This window comes from Drosophila navojoa, chromosome X, assembly GCF_054131105.1.
Source record: "Drosophila navojoa isolate 15081-1374.11 chromosome X, UAZ_NAV_1.0, whole genome shotgun sequence".
Lineage (NCBI taxonomy): Eukaryota > Metazoa > Arthropoda > Insecta > Diptera > Drosophilidae > Drosophila > Drosophila navojoa.
In genome coordinates, this window is record NC_142895.1 from 113735 (window position 1) to 125628 (window position 11894).

Sequence of the window (11894 nt, forward strand, 5' to 3'; positions counted from 1 at the left end):
CTTTCTAAAGACTCGTAGTGCTCCGTCATCAGTTAATTTTGTCGACATATTTGTAGAAGTTGTTTAATATATATTTTTTTTAATGTGTATATATATATATACGCAATTGATTCATTATATGTAATTGTTTGAAAAAAAAAAAAAAAAAAATCAGTGTTCACATAACAAGTATTTAAGTGTCCAATATTTCAAATACTAAAATATATTTCATATTTATGTGAAAAACCGTCAATTCCATTAATTGTGACTTAAAAACTTTGCTAATACATCAATTCAATCCATAGACAGAAAATTAAAATTATAAATACGTTGGAAAGTGACCACAGTTTTCTAATCCATCTTTTAAAATAGAATGGTATGTACTTGGCACCATTATCATAAATCCTTCGAGATCTCTTTCTTATACACTTTGGTGGCTAACAGTTATCAAAGTAAACTAGTTATACCTATATATAACTAAAATCTAAGATATTGATCAGACCAAGCTATAGAGAGGGGACCATAATAGATGATACCCATCGCGTCGCAGAATATATGTTAATGCCGCTCAGATTGTCTCGATAAACAAATCGATAAGCTCAAAACCGATCTACTTAAAAGAAATGATTTTCATAAGCTTTTTCTGCTTGTAGAAAGTACCTAGGAAATGCAAAATTATTGCTCTCCTTCGTTTCACAAAAGTAATAAATAAAATTTGCAAACGAAGAAGAAATATTTTTGTAGTAAAATTTCTGTTCGGGCTTATCGCCCTAACGCGTGATATGAATAAGAATTTCTCGTGACAGCGACTGGTCTTCGTTTTGCTCTAAAGAGAGTACCCAACAGACTAAATAAAATACGAAGCTGGATATGAGACGTAGTTGACTGTCTAACAGAAAGTCTATGCAGGGACAATATAGACAGCGGCTCGCCGCAAATACGCAAATACGTACGCGACCCCCATCAACCTTGGCGGACATGTGTATTGGTTGTTTTTGATAAGTTAATGTCGGGACACAGCTATTATTTGTAGTTAAGAATGAATGTCCAAGTGTCTGCGCCTCGTCTTCAACTTAGCCCCTCTAGGCCTGTTTCCTCTCCTCAGCTTACAATAAGTCTACTTTACGTTAAATTACCCATTGTCAAGGACTTTTCAACAACTTTATATACGTTTCCGTTTCCGAAAGTGTGTGTCCACAGTCAGAGGCGTGCTCGCATATGCAAACACATGCAACGACTCTACTACAGTCAAGCCTACCTATACGTACCGCACAACGCAGCTGAGAAAAGATACTGAAATTTCATCAAATTTTAAAACTTATGTAATATAATGCAAGCTGCTTTATCATAATTCAACATTTGTATGGATAGTTACTATGTTCATATCGTTTGAATTAATTTTCAGTACATTAGTTAAAGATGCTTGAGGACATTTAAGTGTATTTTACGCATGATATATAAAAGATGCCTGATCCCAGCCGATATTATGTGCAGACATGTAATTTGTATGTTCACTGTGATATGCTGAGCCAGAGAGCACCTACGACTGCCTCCCATTGCAGCCGAATAATTTGGAGCATATGCTGCATTTGGGCAATAAAAACGTGTGACAACAACAGCAAAAACAACGACGGGAACATGCAACATTAACTATGAGGCAACTACATACTCATATATATGTATATGTTTATGTCTGTGTATATCTGTAACTTAACTAAAACTGAACGTACGTGCTAGCAGCCGTCGTTTTTGGAGCCACTGCAACTAATAGTTGCCCTGTCCCTTATTTCCGCCCAGTAAACCTTTTGCTCGCCATTCGAGTGCGTGTAATAACCGGCTGTCTGCAGATACTAAATCAACGCGTTGGGTATTTGCATTCGGGCTCCAGTTACCGCTCACAGAGCACGTTCCCCGACCGCCATTAAGGCAGTCAGTCTAACTGCTTGTCCGAGTTCTTTTTTGAGATTATGGCTATATGTATGTGCGGGCATAATGAAAACGTTTTGTGCAAGCCCCTTGCGAACCCTCACATTATCCCCGACACACACACACACACATAGGCACACTTCCTGCAATTCCAACTAGTTGCTAACTCTTTAGTTGTTCTTCCTGCCACTGAAACTTCCCTTCAGTTTGGAAAAGTGCTTTGTAGACTAAGCTAACTCCCCTTCTCCTATTCAAATCAACACAACTCACAAGAGTTGCAAAAAAAAAAAAAAAAAAAAACAATCCTATTTACTGTCTATCCTTGTAAAAACTTATTCCGTTCCATTATGTTCTGAAAGTGAATGTGATCTTCATATGTCTAAATAGATTTTTAAGATGAGATAAAGTCTTTGTTATATCTCAGTGATCGAGATATGCCATTAGATACCAATATATGGCTGAAACTCCAATTGTGCCCGAGCTACTTACAAAGAACACTGAAAGGTATGTGCATATATCTAAGCTAAGTCACGCATTTTTGGAAGCTATAAAATCTAGCGACGGACATGGCTTTCTATGATTACAAAATGCATTACTTATCCATTTCAATCCGCACAATGGCAGCAAGTAAATTTAATTCAATTAATTCGTTTTTTCCCGCTAGTCTGTGGTCAGGCGGAGTCAGCGGCTGTGCCTAAGCCACAAAAATTTCAATTTGATAGATTTCATTTTAGGCATTTAATCAACATTGACATTGATTTCATTTTATCGGATTTGTTTCGGCAAAATTTTCAAGGTCTTATACTCTTCAGTTTTAAGTATTAAATCTGCAATTAGACGTTTGCAGCAGCTCGTTAAAGTACTTACGGTCGAATTAATAAATATTGTGAAATGCTTAAAAATAGCTCGTTGCAAAATCTTCAAAGCCATTTGGTTTTGGCCATCAATTTGCTAACAAAATTTGTATTTTCTTTGGGATTCAATAAACAATTTCTCACTTGTTAAGTAGCGTTGAATAAACAAATCGCGAATGAACTGAAAATATTGCTAAAATTGAGGTGGGCGAACATTTATTTAGCCAACATTTTTATTGGCCATAACATTTTCCAAGCCAAGGTAAGAGGGCTGTCTCTCGAATATAATGTCATTAATCTAAACATGTAGTATAATAGTTCCAAAAGTCATAAAATTCCAATAGAATACCTGTAGAAATGAGCAGATGTAAGCGAGCAAGAAATATTCATTGATTCATTCACCTATGCGTGAGTGTATACAGCGGAATCGTAACACGTATTCAAAGCAAATCCATAAAACACACGGAAAACACAAAATTCTTATGGAATAAGGAAAAATCTGACTCAATAGATGAGCAAATATGTACACATTTAATTCTATATTTTTACTGAGCGCATCAAATATGTGTTTCATTACTCACGCCCACGCCGAACGCTTTTCTCGCTGCGGCCATGAAAATCCACATGAAAAGAGAAATACATACACATATTTTCTATATTTAGATAGTATCCACTTCGGGTTTATTTTTAATTGACTCAACTTATCTCTTCTTCTTCGAAAGTATATAGCCCAGTGGAAGTGAAAAGTTAACTTAAATCCATAGTTCACGTATATATATGTTCACATATGTTTGCATATATATGTACACATATTTTACGTCGAAATATTCAACGGCCATATTTATGATTCTCTTCAAGTGCACTCATATTTTTGGTTTATTTAAAACACATTATTTTCAAAGAGTCAGCGAGTATATTAGTTCTCATTTCATAAATACAATATCTACAGATGAAAGTTCCACATTTTTAGAGATCGATCTATTTTCGAAGAGCTCTAAGAAGAACCGATTAACATGACGACAACACATAGTAAACAGAGTATCAAACAATCAGTTGGACTCACTTCTTACATGATATATTTTATTATTTTGAATTCTTTTGACGGGAAAACTTAATGAATGCACAAAATTTGTACTTGCCAGGTTGCCAAACCCCCCGTAGCCCGTCGATGGCGACAGCGCAGCTCATGCAAGTGAATGCATCAGATTATGCATTTTTGTATCTGTGTCTGTATTTGTATTTCTATCTGTAGCTGTAGTTGTATCCGTATCTGCCGGCAGCTTCATCTCTCGCTCTGGCTGTTTATCTTCATATCTGAGACCCACTGATACACATCTGCATGCGTTCATATCTGAATGCAAAAGTGCGCACTTTGACATGCAGTTATGCATTATTTAACAATTGCGCGTGTGAAGCCACCAACTGATGTCAGCAGTGCCATATCGGCGGATGCACGCCAAACGGGGCAATATCAAAGATTAAATCAAAATCAGTAATGTAATCGCTGTTCAGTTTGCCGACAGCATGTCACATATAATAAGAACACTTTCTGTATTTTTATAACACCATAATTCCTGACCTCACTCCAGTAGTAAAAACTTTGGATGGGGTTAGAAGTCACTCTTTGAGTACAGGGGAAAATCAGATTTGAGAATAATGCTAGCTGCCTTATATATTTAACGCTGATTATCTTCTGCATATGCCACACCTATTATGAACAAGTAAGAAAGCTCTAGTCGAGACTGCTCGACTACGAGATCCCCTGAACCCTACAAGCAACTGATATTTCAATAATAATTAGCACCCACACACGCACTCATGCAAACAAATACACGCACACACACACACTCACATATACAGGCGATTGCGCTTGGGTTGCGCTGCAGTGTTGGCAATATAATGACAACTTATTTGTTGAATAATTTAATTTCTAGACGTACGATCGGAATGAAACTTTCAGAACGTATTCATATTGTTTAAATGTATGTGTATATCGAAGCACAAGTCTCTAGTATTTGATATACGATTTTTACAAAGATGAGGGTGAGGGGGTGGATTTAGGAGTGGGGGGTAAATTTTAACAAAAACCGAAATTGTATAAAATACATCTTTATATACATTTTAAATTTGGAGACTCTAGCTTGAAAGATGTAGGAGATATAATTATTTAAGTGATATTCGATAAGGTTTTTTATCGATAAAAAAGTATCGGAATGAGTTATCGTTTTTTAGTGATAAACTCGATATCCGCGTGATATATACGGACATTTTAAAAAAAAGTTGAAGTCTCTAGCTCTTGTATCTTCTGAAATCGACGCGTTCAAACATACGGACAGACGGACGGACGGACGGACGGACGGACGGACGGACGGACGGACAGACAGACGGACAGGGCTAAATCGACTCAGCTCGTCGCCCTGATCAAGAATATATATACTTTGTGGGGTCTGCCACGCCTCCTTCTGCCTGTTACATACATTTTAACAAAACCATTATACCCTGATTTCCCATTTTCAATGGGTTCAGGGTATAAAAATAATGTCTGGTGCTAATAGTATCGAATTGCAACGACTGGTTTCTTTCACAGGTACAAAATTATATTTTTATACCTTGAACCCATGGAAAATGGGAAATCAGGGTATATTGGATTTGTTGATATGTATGTAACAGACAGAAGGAGGAGTGTATATATTCTTGATCAGGGCGACGAGCTGAGTCGATTTATCCCTGTCCGTTTGTCTGTCTGTCCGTTTGTCTGTCTGTCCGTCTGGCCGTATGTTTGAACGCGTCGATCTCATAAGATAAAAGAGCTAGTAAATTCAATTTGTTTGTTTTAAATGTCCGTGAATACAGCACACTCCTACATCTTTGGAGCTAGACTCGCCAAATTTTAAATGTGTATTTATATGTACTTAATAGAGCTTTTATTATGATTCACCTCCACCCCTAAATCCACCCCCACACCGTTAAATTTGTAAAAGGTGTATTTCTAATACTAGACACTTGTGCTTTGGCAGATGCATGCATTTCAATGTTATAGTCACGATCTGAAGTTTCACGAAGTTAGTCCATCAACAAAAATAGTTAGTAACGTATTAAATTCCCGTACTAAACATACACTGCAGCCCATACGTGTTTATGCGTGCGTGCTGTGTGTGTCCGTGTGTGTGTCTCTTATGTGAGCAGACAGACGCGAAGAATCATTGATATATCAGTTCCTCGTAGGGTTAAGGGGATTTCGTAGTCGAGTAGTCTCGACTAAAGCTTTCTTACTTGCTTTAATATATGAATTATAAACAAAATTTTATTAGCTTCGGCTGATGCAGTTGAGGCAGCTATGCTTTTAATATGGACGGCGCAGAGCGCACACACAAACGAAGCGGATCGCTAAAGGAATAAAACAGGAAGCAGAGAGCAGGACCAAGAAAATCAATTGATTGCGATGCTGGCCGGTGGCAGCGCAGAAGTTGGAGCCTGCAGAGCAACTGCAATGTCAATGCCAGCGGCTACAGGACACCAGCAGACCGCTAGAGCCACGCCCAAACAAATGCGAAAAAGTAAAACGACCCAGCCAGGCATTTTGGCACGCAGCAATGCCGGTGAAGGTGGCCCACGCAGTGCCATCACCTCCTCCTCCTCTGCCTCCGCTAAGACGGCCACCATAATGACAGCCAGACCAGGCGGGGAGAGGGGGAATCGCACTATTGTGTCGGGCGTCGGCAAAGGTGGCTCGTCCGTGGGTGCCAAAAAGCAAGAGAATGTCGGTGGCTTCGTTGATGGAATCGAAATGTATCTCGGCCTAATTGGCTGGCGTAAAAAGTGCCTATACACATTGCTGTTACTGTTAATGCTGCTAATCATCACAAACTTGGTGCTGACATTGTGGATACTCAAGGTGATGGAGTTCTCGACGGTGAGTAAAGTAGTAAAGTAGTATATTAACCCTTGCTCCTCGGTTAATCCACCTTGTTATTTCAGGATGGCATGGGCCAACTGAAGATCGTTCCAGGTGGCATCCAACTCACAGGCCAGACGGTCATTATGGACATGCTGCGGGCATCGACAATACGCTCAAGGCACGGACAGCCGATATCCATAGGTAAGTTCTTCCCATAAATGCTTAATATGAATACTTGTTAAAATATGCCGGGATAGTCCCGGTCATATTTACTTTATACACTCCATTTGGTTCATTTGCTGTACGCTGAAATCAGGATTAATGAGAAGTCTAATTAAATATGGAGAAGACAATAAGTTTGCAGTACATCAGATCAGGCAGGAAACGCTTTGTGTTCTACTTAGCCTAGTAATTTGTTTCTCCTCTTGCCAGCCTAGAGGCAACTGCCTCCAGTTGAGCTGGACCTGTCCACGACAAATGTGTGCCGTTGTCACTCGGGCCGTAAATCAGTAGATTCGCAGATAGGTAGCCGGTAAAAGTTCATACCTTTGCATGCATACGCGTACGTGTGTACGTACGTTAATATGCATATGTGTCGGAATGTTGCCACTGACATCCTGCAAGGCGTGAATGGACAAGCGGAGGTGGTATCTTATCAAATGAGATCGCAGCTGTTACCGCTGCGGTCTACAGCAATCAAGCGATATACAATTACAGATAGTCAGCACATACGATATCCGTGGCTCAGCCAAAGAAGACGGATGAAGGCAAAGGTGCGGCCACATGTAAATGTGCCCCCCTGTTTCCCCCTTGCAAAAACATTTCGTTCTAGCAATAGACGGAAAAAGCCGCACAAAAAGGACAACTTCATGGCAAAGCGCTACGCAATCTGGTTAGGTTTTTCACACTACGCCAAGGCAGGCAATGCGAATTTTCGCATTTATTTATTTCGCATAACTGACATGTCGACATATACGTCGTATACATGTACGTAGGATTGACCTTTGAGACTGTAAAAATCATATTTAAATGGAAAATAATATATACAATTTAGCATTTTCTAACGTCTTTCTAAAGTAGTTCGTATAAATTATATCTCTTTCCTGCATCTCTGGCGGCGCCATCAACAGAGTCCTCACGTAATTTTTCAATCAATACACGTGACCCGAACGGTGTGCTTGAGAATCATTTATTCTTGGGGCATGATAAGTTTGAATGTCTGTCAGCGGGATTTCGCATCAACGATACCACCGGACGAAATTTATTTTCGGTAAATCGAAATCGAGTCACTATCGGAGCGCACTCGCTCCGCATCGAGGGAGAGGGTGGCGCCATCTTCCGGGAGTCCATACAAACACCGCACATTCGTGCTGAGCCGGGCCGGGAGCTCAGGTAAGTGTTCAATACCTATGACCCACTGTAGTGTGCCGTTGTATATATGTCTATAGTTGTATATATAAATATATGTGTATATATATGCATTCGGGTCTTTTTACAAAGGCCTCTTTACATGTCAGTGCATGATCATAATTGATTTATACAATTATATTGAATGAAATGCAATAACCTGTCTGTAATAAATACATAAATATGTCCATTTGACTTAAAATTTGTCAGAGTAATTATATCAATTGAAGGAAGCCCATTATGCATACCAATCAAACTGAATGAAAACCGGTAAAAACGTTGACTTCGCAGTACGGACGACTAGATACCCTTGGCCATGCTTGTTAGTTTAGTAGTCTAAGAGGATAAGTTTGCATGTGTACGTGATCAAGCCAAATCTGATGCACATGCTTGAATGAAAGGAAGCCCTCGGAGTGCGTTACCCATTACGTGACGAAGTCATTATGGTAGCACGATGGAAAACAATGCCCAGCACAGAGAGCCATTGGAATGCCGCAGCGAAATTCCATACAGTGTTGAAATTCAACAACAGTAATAAATTTCGTAAAGTCCATAACACACATCTCGCATACATACCCATGCATATATATATATATGTATATATATATATATATATATATATATATATATATATATATATATATATATATATATATATATATATGTGCGTGTGAGTGTGGGTGAATATGTGTGTAAGCCAAACACATTAATCGGGCATGGCAAAATCTCAGAAATAAAAAATTAAAAACAAACAAACACCCGCCATGCTCTCAATGCTCAACTGTGTATGTCAACGTCGCCATCACCTTTGCGGCGGCAACAACGTCACCAGCAACAACAACAACAACAGACAAAACACAAAACGCTGACACTCGTGAGGTGTTGGCATGTAGCCTGTTGAAGAGCGAAAATATTTACACACGGCCGTACACACATGCATGCATTCAGCATGCACACATCCACATGTACACACACACATACACTTATACACACATGCAGAAATGTGATGAGCGGTGATTGTGAGGGTTGGGTAGGCCATCATCATTGAAATGGGCATCGTTGGCGACGACGACGACTGAATTGAAAAGCGCTCGAGGGCATTGATTATTTCATTTTTTTTTATTGCCAGAGAATCGTTGGGTCCATATTGAAATATTGTGGTGATAACTCGTATGCTGGTCAGTGTGGGGATGGGTTTTGAGGTTGTAAATGTGTGTACGGACCATTAACAGCCGTGCGAGAGATGCTTGTAATAACGTTTACATTGACAAATTTGCCGATGACCGGTGGGCTCATTCGTGTCTATTTTTTTCCCCGAGGCTTTTCTGTTTGACTTCAGCAATGACATTCGGCAAAGAGGCGATATTATCAAAACGATTAAATTAAAATCAAACAGAATATTGCATACATATATTATAACGATATTACCTTCTGCTTACACGTTCAAAACATAGTTATTGAAGAAGACTCGAGCTAGAGCAAACAAAGATCAAAAAACACAATTTAAATTCGATCAGCTCTAGTTAAGACATCGATAAGATTCTAAATCAATATTAATATATTAAGTCGTGAAACTCGTTGTGTTTTTATGCTTCAATTCGTTGAGTTTATTGCAGACTAGAGTCACCAACGCGTCAATTAGAGATAACAGCCGCAAAAGATATCAATTTACAGTCACGAGCCGGAGGAATCGAACTGATGGCCCTGGAGGATGTCAAATTACGCGCACTTGATGGCAGCGTGAGTATAATATATATTCTAGCTTTATTCCATTGAATCTGAACTGCAATAGCCGATTCTGGTTGAGCTGAAGCCTGCATATCCAATGCAACAATTATGCAATTTACTCCATTCTCCTGTTCCCCTCTACCAACTGCACAGCTGCGTTTGGAGTCGTCCAAGATAATTATGCCCAACTTGCGCACTGCTCAGCCGCCGATAATGGGATCTGCTCAAAATCGAGATCACATGCATCGAGTCTTCCAACTGTGTGCCTGCTTTAACGGCAAACTGTTCCTCGCCTCGCCCCATTCGATATGCGCCGGCGACGACTCAACAGTTTGTAGATGATAAGTTGGTCTGGAGGAGTAAATGTTCCCGCATATAAGAGCTATACGTACATCATATGTGTATGTGCATCTATAAGCAAAAGTATTTTATATAGCCATTAGCATATGGAAATGCAAACGTAATTATAGATCATATGTAGAGCATAGCGCACCATAATTGGTGCTCGCGTCACATAGGCATAACATATACTCGTGCATACATATACTGTACATATTATTCATTTGCAACAAATAACATAATATTTATTGTTCTTAAACAACGACGCGAATACAGTTATAGAGTATATGCTCTATGAATAAATTGGTATCCATATTATTATGTGTTGCAGTATTAATATGTTGTAGTACTAATAGAAGCCGATGAACCGTTGTTGTCTCTTAAAAATTCACAATACTGCGAGATTGTCGAGAATCTGAATAGTGCTATCTGTAGTTGTAACATCTATGTAGGTATGTCTGTCTATATACAAATAACTCGAATCAACTAGTGCAATACATATGTATTTAATAACTTGACATATTGGGGTATACAGCTATTTTTATTAATCGAACTAGCCCTCTAAATATATACACACATAAATACGAATGAATACTGAACACGAGAACAAAATCGAGAGCTTCTTGCACTTGCACTTTGTGTACATGCAGTTAATATATCAACATACGAAGTATACAACTAAGTAATACTATATATATGAGTATATATATAGCTGAATGTAATGCTAATCTATAAGTGGTGGATATCTACCTACCTACCTACCTTACTAGCACGTGGGAATGACAATTCAATTCGGTGCGAATGCCACCAACATCAGCCCAACCAAATTTAAGGCGGTGCCTCTTTTTGACAGATAGGACCAGAACTAGATTTCATTTTCAGAAACACATTTGAACCACACCAGCTTGCTTCAATATAAGATCATTTGAATGGACATACATAGATGCCTAACAAAGTATGTTTGAGATTGAGCTGGAGTAAATATAAAATATTTTCCAAGTAACGGGATCGTTGAAAGAGAAATGAGCTGTGTATTTATTCACATACGTTATGTATATAAAATGAATGAATTCCAACACACATTTTCCTACATGCAGCAGATGAGCATTATTACTCAATATGTACCATTAATGTAATCACGAAAATGCTTATGTATATAGGTCGGAAATCGGATAAGTGCGGAAAAAAGTATACAAATAAAATACGTTTGTAGCAATTGTTGTTAAATGCTAACAGTAAATAACGAAACTCTAACATTAATCACAATACGAAGACAATGAAGTATCATTCAATGAACTATAAGAGCTATTTATATGTAGGATACGAATATGAATAGGATGTTAATATATTGCCGTTGAATATACATATGTATGCCATTTAGAGAGTGGAAACATTTAAAACAAAAATGCTTTTAAATGGGAATTTACGAGTATAATTGTAATATTCTTTGTTAGTCAAGTAGAAATCTTTTTTTTTGCACGATAAGTTTACACATATATATCTATATATACATATGGAAACCATATCAGCTATATATATATATTAAAATATATATATAATAAGTATATATATTTAAAAATAATTGAATATAATAACAAAGAAATAAATAAATGATATACCAACATATACTTATAAACAACAACTACAAGAGTAACTAACAAAGAAAGCAGCATATTTCCGCCTGCCGCCTGCAATTGGCTGAATGAACAGTTTTTTTATTCGACGACAAGGATTTTGCGCACTTTTTCCACTCAAAGCACTCA

At 38.2% G+C, this 11894-nt stretch overlaps 1 protein-coding gene across 2 annotated transcripts; it reads left to right on the top strand.

Annotated features, from left to right (window-relative positions):
- Nucleotides 1-221: 221 nt before the first annotated feature.
- On the top strand, nt 222-11683 carry Scgdelta (sarcoglycan delta). 2 transcript variants are annotated; one of them, XM_089263870.1, is made up of 6 exons: nt 222-355; nt 6071-6672; nt 6738-6858; nt 7788-8049; nt 9681-9804; nt 9946-11683. In XM_089263870.1, the coding sequence occupies exons 2-6, from the start codon at nt 6202-6204 to the stop codon at nt 10132-10134; spliced, it is 1167 nt and encodes a 388-aa protein (XP_089119996.1). In that variant the 5' UTR covers nt 222-355; nt 6071-6201; the 3' UTR covers nt 10135-11683. The 2 variants fall into 2 exon arrangements, with proteins under 2 accessions (XP_089119996.1, XP_089119995.1); XM_089263869.1 differs by having other exon boundaries at nt 276-359; nt 6024-6672.
- Nucleotides 11684-11894: the final 211 nt, after the last annotated feature.

Coding starts and splice junctions, on each gene's coding strand:
- Scgdelta (XM_089263870.1), top strand. CDS start 6,202: ATGCTGGCCGGTGGCAGCGCAGAAGTTGGAGCCTGCAGAGCAACTGCA. Junction 8,050..9,680: donor GAGCCGGGCCGGGAGCTCAG/GTAAGTGTTCAA, acceptor AGTTTATTGCAG/ACTAGAGTCACCAACGCGTC. Junction 9,805..9,945: donor TACGCGCACTTGATGGCAGC/GTGAGTATAATA, acceptor CCAACTGCACAG/CTGCGTTTGGAGTCGTCCAA.